The 12,500-nt window shown below is 34.3% G+C and overlaps 2 protein-coding genes across 6 annotated transcripts in view; both read right to left on the bottom strand.

The window, feature by feature from the left end:
• LOC122257935 (uncharacterized) overlaps positions 1 to 12,500 on the bottom strand; it is a 239,054-nt gene that overhangs the window by 94,843 nt on the left and 131,711 nt on the right. The gene's annotated exons all lie outside the window — the stretch shown is intronic.
• The window catches only part of LOC122244099 (endoplasmic reticulum disulfide reductase DNAJC10), a 13,917-nt gene continuing 4,585 nt past the window's right edge, over positions 3,169 to 12,500 (bottom strand). Inside the window, exons 4-14 of the mRNA XM_043001916.2 lie at positions 12,159 to 12,259; positions 11,633 to 11,844; positions 11,121 to 11,336; positions 10,697 to 10,909; positions 9,942 to 10,028; positions 9,224 to 9,370; positions 8,435 to 8,648; positions 8,130 to 8,291; positions 7,320 to 7,596; positions 6,913 to 7,111; positions 3,169 to 6,680 (exon numbers count right to left, since the gene is read on the bottom strand). Of these exons, the coding sequence (XP_042857850.2) occupies positions 6,450 to 6,680; positions 6,913 to 7,111; positions 7,320 to 7,596; positions 8,130 to 8,291; positions 8,435 to 8,648; positions 9,224 to 9,370; positions 9,942 to 10,028; positions 10,697 to 10,909; positions 11,121 to 11,336; positions 11,633 to 11,844; positions 12,159 to 12,259 (2,059 nt within the window). The 3' untranslated portion in view covers positions 3,169 to 6,449. The remainder of the gene's footprint in view (positions 6,681 to 6,912; positions 7,112 to 7,319; positions 7,597 to 8,129; positions 8,292 to 8,434; positions 8,649 to 9,223; positions 9,371 to 9,941; positions 10,029 to 10,696; positions 10,910 to 11,120; positions 11,337 to 11,632; positions 11,845 to 12,158; positions 12,260 to 12,500) is intronic.

Genomic DNA, 12,500 nt, shown 5'->3' with positions numbered 1-12,500 from the left:
AATAATAATAATAATAACAAATATAATAATATAATAATAATGATAATAACAATGGTAACAATGCTGCTGATGATGATAATGATCAAAATAATAGTAATATTAATCGTGATAGTGATAATAACATTGATAATAATCATTATGATAAATGGTAACAATAAGAATGACGAAAATAATTATAATTATGATCAATATTATGATAATGATGTTGATAATGATGATAACCATAATAATAATAGACATGAAGTATTCAGGCTGGTCACCAAACTTTTTTTTATCAATTTCTGTTCACTTCATTTATTTTTTACACTCCATGTTACTACTTTTGTATTTTTTAACGTCATTCTTTTGTGACATTATATATATATATATATATATATATATATATATATATATATATATATATATATATATATATATATATATATATATATATATATATATATATATATATATACGTAACCATTAACACACCCGAACACAAAACACAAATTATAATAAACAATAATACCAAAAAAACACGTGATTTTAAATACTAGATACCACAACACGAATCGTAATAAATGACACAACAAAAACAAAAGCAAAGCGATTTGAAACGCTAAACGCCATTGACTCCCGTGGGCGTGCCGAGAAATGACACATCCGGGCGCGGGAAGGGCGGGAAAATTTTTGCTGTAGGCGCTGCGGGTGGTGGATATTGTGCTACAGCGACTCGTGAAAGTATGAGGGTTTTTTTATAGGAGGGAAAGTTTGCTTAGTTTAGATTTAGGATTTGAAAAGGGAATTAGAATATGTTATCACTGTTATTTATTTATTAATTCATTAATTAGTTATCATTATATTTATTTTTATTCTCATTAGTATCACCATTATCTTCAATATCATATTCAATAGTATTACCGTTATCATTATTAATACTATTATCACTACCACTACCATTACCATTACCATTATCACTACCATTTCCATTTCCATCACCTTCACCATCATCACATTGTCATTATCATCATCATTATCATCAGATTATTAGTATTTTTGTCATTGTTTCTCGACGACAGCCTTGTGATCTTGCGAAATACAAACAACACTTTAGGTAAAAGTAATCTTAGCTATAATTCAGAGAATGAAGTTAGGTTAGAGAGAGTTCATTAGATTAAGGTAGGGAAGATTATTTCTTATGCAGTCACATCCCTCTGGGACGTTACCCCAGCCAACAAGCCAATCTTTTTTTTCTTTCTTTCTCTTTCATCTTTTCATTATTTTTTTATAAGGGGGGTAAATATGGGTAAAATCGCTAAATATAGATATTAAAAAGGGTGAAAAAGTGGGCAACTGAAAGGCACAAGCCAAGAATTGTAGTTTAAAATGAAAAGAAAGCGTGAACACGAAATATCGTAATTAATAGGTCGCACGAATGAACTCACGATCCAAAATTTCCTTAGTAACTGAGCTAGTATTCAAGAAAGGTCATAGAGTGTGAGATTTGTCTGTGACAGAAAAGAAAGTCTTTAACTCCATAATTTGTCTGTTAATCCTCGCGAAAATGTTTTAAAAGCCAGTTTTCATTTTTGACTAATAACCACGATCACTGAGACTAAATATATAACACAATGCTGTCAAAGGGATGTTTTTACTTATTGTTGAATAATGAGCCGTTTAATGAGCAATGTGCAACTCGGTAAATACAAAGGCTATAATAAAGATTGGAATGTTCTCATGTGTCTTTGAAATAAGTGTTAATGATGGTGTTTGCTCCCCATCGGTGGCCACACTAACTTTCGACGCAAACAAACCCGGAAGTGACTGTACTTACGGTGGAAATTCAATTCAATCTCCATTAGTTTCTTTGAATGACACACTATTTACATAATGACCGTTCAGAATCTTAAATTAAGAGCGTTGAAACGTAAACAAGCAGACGACGCGAAGGCCTAACTAACGCCATTTAAGGACTGAAAGTGGGCGTAATCGAAACCCGCACTCCCTTTCTTTCTTTCTATATGTTTTTAATTACAAGTTGCATTGGCAACAGACGTACTTTTAAATATATAAATGACGGATCATCTCAAGGTATATGACTAGTAAATGTTAATTACAATTAGTTGTATTTCTTTTCTTTTTTTTATGTGGCACAGCGCGAGTCCTGGACGAAATCGCTAAGGACAGTTAGTTCTGAACGAATCTCATATACAATTTGTAGGACTATCTTGGGAGTCAGACTGTTTTAGGGTCACTCCCCGAGTCTATTAAAGGAAATTCTATGACCTTTCGTGAATACCGGTCCTGGGCCCCCTTTCGTTTGGCACGTATTTTTTTTTTTTTTTTTTTTACTCGACCGCTCAAACAATATTCAATGCGTGAAAATAGTCGGTTTACCATTGATAGCTGCCATGACTACCATTGTTTTCTGCTTGATTCATGCCATTTGAACAAGGTCATTTCACTTCACTGACTAATATATGGTCCGCGACATTGTAACAATTGCATAGTCGTGAGATAATTGGCAAACACAAGATAACACAGCCCACAGTCTTCCCTTCGGAGCAATGTGACAACTGAACTGTCAAATTTAGCGGTGGATGCAACGGATGGATATAACTATCTAATTAAAATGTTTGTACATATTAATCTACAACGCCTAAAATATACGCGAAATGGAAATTCTCATCAATCACAATTTTCTTATGTTGATATACAAATATGAATAGATACAAAGTACACTTTTTAAGAGCTTTACGATAATTAGTCCGTCTGGAACACCGACCATGTCTCGAAACATGTTCGAGCAGGGCCAGCTGATCGTGGCTCGTGGGACGTTGTATTGTATTGTATTATATTGTATTTTCGCTACTTTGAATGCGGCGACCTCCGTAAAGTAACTCCCCAAACTGGTCAAAAATACTTTGAAATTGAGTACATAATTTTAACATATTGTTATGACATTTATCAGTATACTATGTAATACATTCACAGTTTTATTATAATCACTTATGGATATTTCTAAGCTGTTAGCACTTGTATACCTTTACTTATATTTTACTTCATGTTTACGTTTGTATTTTTTTATCATACACAGAAGATAGTTTCCTTAAGTCATCTGGAAAAACAACAGTAAAGAAAGGGAAACATTTAGCATATTTTTAATTTGTTTAAGAGGATAGTAAAACATTGTTACTTGCAATCCTTTATGAGTCCAGATCTAACACTAACATAGCACAATAGTCATTATCAAAGTAGGAACAAAAATTTGCATATTGTGCAAAAAATATATATAAATTCTTACAATAACTTACCCATTATATTAGCATCACGAGGAGTTACACCTCTTTCACTCTTTTTGCTAATTGTCAGACTAATATGACAAATTGATAGTTATACATTATACCAAAATCTCTAGTACCATTTCCGAGAATACCAGATGGAAAGACAGTAGTGCAGTACATATAAATTAATTTAATATGAATTAACAGTACATTCAAAACATTGACTCTTTTTTTTCCTCCTGCCTCTAGAGAGCACTTGATGTAAACATGTTTGTTATTAGCCAAACTAAAAGAGTAATCAACAATGCAAATGTATATGTGTGTGAATTCATGTGTATGATCATGTCTACAAGCCCATGTGGTGTGCCCTGTGGTGTGCGAGTGCATGGTGTGTCTGTGTATGTGGTGTGTTTGTATATATATATATAGTGCTTGTGTACGCATGAGTGTGTGCATGTGTGTGCTTGTGCACATCTGTGTATGTGTCTATATGTACATTTGTGCATCTGTGCATTAAAGTGCATGTGTAAAATCAACAATGAGCACAAAAAATAGAAAAATCACTGAAGTCAGATAGCTTACTATTTTTTTACATGTTAAAAAAGGTTAACAAATTAACAAAGGATAAAAATATAATTCTGATTATGTTATCATAACAAAACAAGAAACCTGACAACTCTCATACCACGTTGTTGCCTCTTATTAAATGCAAGAGACGTTAAATCAATTTCATGTAGAAAGCGAATACATATTTCCTGTTAAGTATTTTTATCACAGGGTATTTGTTCGTAGTCAAAAAGGAAAATGAGTGACCAGAAAAAATGTAATACAAAATACAAGAGTAGAAGTATCATGATTTCCAGTATTAAGATTCTAGACTTTTTTTTCCTTCTTAAAATTTGATGTACATGTTGAAAAATATTAATCTGCCACTTACATAGTGAATTTGAAATTGATTCTCTTGCATACCATAAATATAAAACAATAAATATGAGATTCAAAGAGAATGTCTAATCATACACCATGCATATTAACTACAAATGTTGGTTATTATCATTTGAAACTTTTGTAAAAAAAATAATAATAATAATAATATATAAATAAATAAATATATAAATAAAATTTAAAAAGTACAAAAATAGTAATAATAACACCAGCAAAGTAATTAAAGCCATCATAAATTTATAGCACCTATTAACACTTATAAAATAAACAAGATATAGAATGTGCTCCCCACCTAAATCCAGTTTCTTTGAAGCTAATTACCAGTATTGAGGTTCTAAAATAAATAAATAAACAAAAAATAATCATAAAAATTAAAATAAAAATAAAAATATCAATCAATCTAGCCACCTGAATTTTGTAGGCCACAAATAGAGAATTAGTTAATTCAGAAAAAAAAAATCATTCAAAAAGTCTCACCGTCCATCATTACTTTTTCCAGTTAAAAAAAATATATATATATTAATCAAACTGCAAATAAATCAATACCATCTACTCTACCCCTTTATGCTCCACTTTTGAACTGATACACAAAAAAATGTTTAAAAAATAAAATAAAAAATTCTGATGAAGGAGGCCCTTGCAGGAAAATATAGAAGACTAGAAAGCTGTATATGTACCTCAGACTAGATGTTTTAGGCATCATCCATTTTCAAAATAAGTAGCGATATTGACATTTAATCTGAATACACATTTTTTTTCTTTTAAGTTACTGCTACTTGCATTCACAGATAAATAAAGCATATTCCCATAGTTAAGTGGTACAAAATAAGATCTAAATTGCATGAAGTTTTTGTTGTAACATCCATACCAACCAGAGACAAATAGAGAAGAAGTCATAGCAAAAGATTTAAAAAGGAAAAACAGATCAACTTTAAAAAAGGAGTGTGGAACTCTTACTATCTCTGTTTACTTCTATTCCACTTGCATAAACCTAAGTGGAACTTATTTTGCATACCATTTTGCATTAGTTGCATTTTCTAAACTGATATCTTAACAAAGAGACATTTGCACATTTTTTTCTTCGTTTTTCTGTTATTAGAAAGGTTTAGCATTTAACAAGTATAAACCATTAACATATAGTTCACTGACCCTTAACTTAATTATGTGTGTGTGTGTGTGTGTGTGTGTGTGTGTGTGTGTGTGTGTGTGTGTGTGTGTGTGTGTGTGTGTGTGTGTGTGTGTGTGTGTGTGTGTGTGTGTGTGTGTGTGTGTGTGTGTGTGTGTGTGTGTGTGTGTGTGTGTGTGTGTGTGTGTGTGTGTGTGTGTGTGTGTGTGTGTGTGTGTGTGTGTGTGTGTGTGTGTGTGTGTGTGTGTGTGTGTGTGTGTGTGTGTGTGTGGTAGGGCTTTCACAACAACAAACCTCAAATTTTACCATATCAGTTTCAGCTGTACATTATTTTGACATCATTTTAACATAACCTAAGTACAACAGGATACAAAAGAGCACTTACCATGCCCTAAGTACAGTTAGGATTCATCACTGTTACATAGAAGTTTTGTTTTGATTCAGTCTATTACTTCTCACAACCCTATCCTGTTTGCTTCATGATAACCACTTTTTTTTTATTTTTTCTTTTCAATGTAAGGAACTTGTTTGTGATCTATGACAAAGTACTATCTCTGAAGCATATGGAATGAATATGCATTTGAAAAAAATTATAATAATAATGATATCATTCATTCATAAACATCTTGCTCATACGTTCAAATAAATGCCAGTTACCATGAATAACGAGAGAAAAGAAAATCTGTGCTATTTTATTTCATCTAGTAATTAGTACTTCTACTACGTCATATGATCCTATTTTTTCAGGAAATGAAATCACAGTTTCAAGAAATGCGAATTTGCTTCCAAGTTCTCTTAATATTCTACAGCCTGGGAAAATCCACAGAATATCTGCTGGACTTACAACTTATTTGAACGTTTACTTTGCATTCTATTTAAAGAAAAAAATGTATATGAGTTATAAATTTTAGATATGAACAACCACGAAAAAAGAGAAAAATGTTAAATTAGCTTAGAATTCCTTTTCCTGTGGTCAGTATGGCACACATTTTCCCTTGCTGTTTCATTCTCTTCCATTCATGAAAAATGTGTTTAATAAGAAAATATTAAAGCTAAAAATATATATGATCCATTTGGGCGATAACTCTTTGTCTTGTGCAATACACAACTCCGCATCACAATTCATCGTGTCTCTTTTTATTCTTTGGCAAATGTCTTGGAATACTTGACAATATGGAGGCCTTGTTCAGGTTGGGGAAATTTATTCCATTGACGTGTTGGCGACCTCCTTGCGGTGACCCAACATAGAGCTTCACAGTGGGGTAGGCGTTCACACCTGCACCGCTGCAAACCCATCGGTACCTCTCACAGTCAATTTTTGCTGCCTTCACTGTCCCTTGTAAGGCCTGGAAAACAAATTTATTAAAATCATGATTTGATTCCTCTTTTTTGCTCTTGAAAGATGAAGTACATACTTTATTCTACTAAAATATAAATATGTTTTTTAACTTGTATCATGCATAATTCAACCTTGTAATTTCAGCCAAAGGAAAAATACATTATGAATGTGATCAGATCCCAAGAAAATACTTGCTGAGGAAGAATTATGGAGACTATGTAAACTATATATACAATTACCCTTGCAATATCTTCGAAGTCTGGAGCAAATACATGGCAGTGCCCGCACCAAGGGGCATAGAAGTCTACAAGCCAAGGGTCACTACTGTGCAGAATTTCCTCATATGACCTGTCGTTCAGGATTGTGATTACAGAGGACATCCTTGAATATACCCACTGTCTAAAGGAATCTGCATCTCTGGACCAACCATTGTATTTCCTGCAAAATTAATAAATATCACTTACTCAAATTTTCAAAGGGTACATATATATTTGAGAAGTTTCATATCTTACAAAAATTTAATAAATTATTAAAAAATATTTTGATTACTAAATCAGGTAGTCAAATACATACAAATTAAGAATAATCATTTTAATAAATATTATCAAACATTCCATTTCAGGTACATCAAACACATCTAACTTACTCAGCTCTCCTTGTTCCTATACTTTCAGCAGGATACAGCACAATTGAAGGATAGCTTGTTATACCCTGTCGAGAGCAGCTAGCCCGGAAGTTAGCACAGTCGATGGTGGCAATATGCACATTAGGCACATCAGCCATTATACGTGCAAAACGCCGATATTCCGGGGCCATATCCTTGCAGTGTCCACACCACTGTGCAAAGTAGTCCACAACCCACACTTCCCCTCGGGGCTTGTTCTCGATCAGGTTCTCAAACTTATCTTCATCCAGTGATATAACTATAAGTGGAAATAGTGCAGAGCTATTAGGAGGGTTCCACTTCAAGTAGTAGCTCTTGCTTCCCACAATAATCAATATAACAAATATACAAAAAGGATTATTTTCTAAAGTAACTAAGCAAAAGAATATGAGAATAAGAACTGTATATCAACGGTAAATTTTTAAATCAATAAGTGCTGTTACATGTACTAACATCAAAGTAGATCTCATGATTAACATGATTAACCCATTCGCGCCGGATGACATGCTGACACGTTTCGTGGTTTTTGGGTCAGACACCAGCAACGAGATATTTGGTAAAGGGCGCCACTCGGGGTGAGCGAGCGGACAGACCAGGCTCACAGCTAGTGCGCACGAGAATCCCAAGGCGTTAGGCTTATGCGTTCGAAAACCTCGGCATTCTGACCATTCAGAGCTGGAATCCCCCCAGCGTGAATGGGTTAACAGGCAAATTCTGAGATTCTTATCTCTTATTTACTAAAGTGTTCTTTATATTGTGTTCTAAATGGCAAAATACACCTAATCAACTTACCAGCTGGGTTTAGGGTATCCTTTACAAATTCTACGATCTGGTCTGCAGTATGGTATCCACTGTACTCGTGGGGAACACTTTCATTGTACAAAATTGTAGTAGGATACTGATGAATATTGAATCTGGTACACAGACTTTGGTGTGTTGTGCAATCAATGCTTCCTGAAATATTGGGAGAATAATAGAGGGAAAATAAGAGTCAAGTAAAATAAGTGTATCAATAATTAATCTCTACTATCATTCTCCAAAAATAATAACAAAACTATATATTCTTCATTAACAACAGTCAAATCCCCCAAACTTACCAAACTTCACAGGGGTCTCCACCAGCCGGCTAGCCTTACGGAATTCGGGCAATAACTTCATGCAGGGCGGGCACCAAGGGGCATAGAAATCCACGAACCAAGTAGATCCATCCGTAAGGACCTTAGGAAATTCCTCTGGGGTCAGGATCTGGAAGCGCGTGGCAGCGGCTCCCTCTCGAGCGAACACAGCTATATCATGGGCCAGCAGACGTCCCTGTTTAGATATAGTACAGAAATGAATGGGGGATTTCTGTATTTATTTACTTGGAAGACAGGGAAATAGTGAGTGGATGTGAGAATGTAAGGAGACAAGTGAGTATGTCATTGAATAAAGAAATAAATGAATGAAAAGGAATGAGGGATTGAGTGAAAGGACAAATAAATGAATGTCAGTCAGTCGGTCGGGTTAACGGGTTGGTCGGATTGGTCAGTCCCTGTGGTCAGCAGATAGAGCCCCGTCCAAGCTCGTGAATTTACATTGTCACCTAGCGGTCACCGCCGTGTCTGGGCAATACAGTGGGTAAGGAGTAAGCTCAGATCAAGTCAACACTCGTTGGCACACACTCCGCAAATCTGATTTATCCTTATCCTCGTCAGTCAGTCAGTCAGTCAGAGAAAAAGTGAGTGAGTCAATGAATGCAGGAATGAATAAATTAATAAATTAATGTGTAAATAAATGAGTATGCATGGTATATATACAATTAGTACATTTCATATACACCAATTCCCTCCAACTGACAGAAAAACAAAACAAAACCCTTGCACCCAGAACCAGAAATCAAATCTTACATGATGTAACTCGTATCCTCCACCAGGCTTGAATATCATAAAGGTCGGCGTTTTAGCGATGTAGAGATCGTCACAGAGTTTTTTCAGCAGAGAGCAATCCACCTGGCCTATCTTGAGTGACGGCAGCAAGCCAGGCAATTTGCGGATCTGCAATGGAAAACAGTTTTCTATAATGGGATGAAATAAGGAAGAAAAATGCATGACAAGGAGTCATATTCAACATTATTAGTCATGAGTTGTTTGCATTATGTATTTCTTATAATCAAGGTGCATAAGATTGAGAAAATTCCAGTCAATCTATATTTTGAACAATCTGTTTCAATATTAACCCATTCCCGACGGGGGAATTCTAGCCTTGAATGTCCAAATGCCGGGGCGTTCGAATTATTAGGCCTAAATCAATTGAATGGCCGGCACAATACTGTGCCGCCCGGCAACTGGGCTTTTGAATGCGCGGTACACATGCTGTACCACCCGTCCTGTGTGGGTTAACTGTAGATGGTACTTATAAAGTTGGAGCAACGTCTTTACAATTAGTAATCATAAAAGATTATGACAGGTCATGTTCACTATTTCAAGTTGAAGCTTACCTGGAATTTGTACATTCCTTATACTTCACATCAATTCAACTCAACTCAACTTCTATTCATAATGTTTTTCTTTCTCTCTTTTTCTTTCTTTCTTTTCACTATATTTCACATAAACCCTTTACTCTCACCTCAAAAGTATCATCATCACTGTCACTGCTAAACTGCATCAACCAAGCCGTCGTCTCTTCACGCATTTCCAAGTTGTGACGTATAGTCTGAAATTTTTATTCAGAAACTGACTGAGTAACTCAAAACATGTATAATGATTTTAAATGTAAAAAAATATTTATATGTATTTATGCTTTAACCCATTAGCAGCGGATGGCATGATTTGCTGCAATTGCAGAGTCGGTCATAGACGTGGATGGCACCATGCCAGACAATGTAAACCAGCCATCCTACTGCACAAATATTTATTTAAAACTGCAACCAATGGGTTAAGATATTCAGGTAAAGAAATATTAAAGAGATGCATTTTCAACCCATATGAACTAACATCAAGATACATAATTATATACCTGAAAGTATTCTGCACTGACAAAAAAAATAATATATACTTCTCCCTTACCATATACATATTTTTCTTTCCCCTTTCAAGTATTTCTTATGCTTAAACCTTTTATGCAAGATATGAACTCTCCTAAACATAAATAATATAACATGTACTGCAAAAGTCAAGGACAAGTTTGCACATCTTAAATCTACTTTAAACTTTGATAATCAAACTTTTATTCAACTAAAACCAATAGTTTATCAAATTCTTACTATATCTTCGATTACACTAACCAATAGGCTACATTTCAGTTTCATTAATTCTCAATTTCCTTAAAAATCTAAATAAAAAATGATTTACATTATAACTTCACATTTTCATGTTACTAACCTTAAACGTCTCCTCATCAAGTTTCTTCATTTCAGGCAGGAGAGCCAAAACCTCCTTGGCAATTTCCTGTACATTCAAACTCGGGATTTCTGTGCCTTGACCCTCCCTGATCTGGTCAACTTCAAAGAATTTCAGTCCTGATTTCATACCCAGGGTGGAGCACAGGCTCTTCTGCCGATAACACTCTACGCGTCCAAAGTTGACAATTCCGTCCTTTGTGAGAGAGAGGAAAAATGAATTAACTATTCCTATGGCTTTCTTTTCAAAATTTCCTTTTGTTTTTGTTTTTCTACTCTACTAAGACATATTGAAGAAATATGTTGAACACATTGTAAAATCATGATCAGTACTGTAAACCATTTTACAAAATACACATACAAACATACACAACCAACTCCCCCTACGCACACATATCCTTACTTACAAATATAGCACTTATTTTCTTCTGAGTAATCCACAAGTCATCAACTTCATCAGCATCTTCATAGAATATCACAAGCCATGGCCTGCTCTTGTAATCTTCGTATTCTAAAATGGATTCTAAATTTGATTTCTGCAGAGTGACCACAGAAGAACGCACTTGTTTCAGCATGAAGTCAATTAGGCTCTCCTTGCTCTTCTCTTGCCTGTAGAAGATTCTCTGTAATGAAAAATAGCAATGATTGGTGTTTTGAAAATGAGCTTTGAAAATAATATCAAAAGAATAACTAGTTCTATAAATTCCTGCATTTCAACATATCTAAATTCTTCTATTTATATATCCATCTTCTCTAAGCAATACTAACAGATCTTAAAACCCTACTTCCATTTCAGCATAACCAATAAACATTAATAATTCCCCCCCTACTTCACAAAAGACACATCTATCTACTACTCCCAGTATTAATATCTACATACATTCTAAACAATATCCCAAATAAAGCACCTACGCCTTACCCCAGGATAGGAGATAAGTGTTGGGTAGGATCGAATACCCTGTGAGGAACAGAGGTGGTATTCGTCGTCACAGTTAACTGCTCCTATTCGCACTACACCCTCCAGATCCCGTGCAACTTCACGCCACACAGGAGCCAACGTGTGGCAGTGAGAGCACATTGGGTGGTAGAAATTGATAAACCACACGTCTTCTGATCCTGTGACACTTTGCTCTGTTGATATACAATGGGATGTATTATTGCAAAATTATATTTGTGATGTATTACTCAGTTTATTTATATCTATTAAGTTGTGTTTTTAACTATGAGGCTTCCTCTATGGGAAATGAATTATCAAATTAAATAACACATATCTTATGAAAAGTTGTGATATTTCAAATTTCCTCAATAATCTTACTATTCGTATTGCCACAAATTTAAAATTGACTATATAGTGTACTTCTGATTCCCTCACTTAATTCATAAAAGAACTGGGTTAAAAGGCATTTCAAAAAATAATTTATTAAGTATGGGATAGAATTACTCACCAAAGTCAGCCTTGTTGAGGGTAACAATTTCTGGATCGTCATCATATATGCCAAAGTTGTCATGATAATAACTCCATGAGTGATACTGATTCCCAGATGACCTGAAAACAAGTCATATCATTAACAATCATGTTTTCCCTGCTGGTTATATTTATATTAGCTTTTCCTACTTTATGATTTATACCATATCAAACTTTAGAATATGAAATATTCTCTTTTCCACTATGTAGAGGAAACAAACAAAAATATAAATTAAAAAAATTAAAAAAAGTATCCACTTGCATTAGCATTCAAATAGTATTACCAGTTTTAGGGTTGAAAAATAACCTTAATGGATTTATG

Source organism: Penaeus japonicus, unplaced genomic scaffold (genome assembly GCF_977035675.1).
Source record: "Penaeus japonicus unplaced genomic scaffold, GWHDUDI00000001_assembly GWHDUDI00000031, whole genome shotgun sequence".
NCBI classification, from domain to species: domain Eukaryota; kingdom Metazoa; phylum Arthropoda; class Malacostraca; order Decapoda; family Penaeidae; genus Penaeus; species Penaeus japonicus.
The sequence above is the reverse complement of the archived record's forward strand: the minus strand, read 5'-3'. Positions and strand labels throughout refer to the sequence as shown.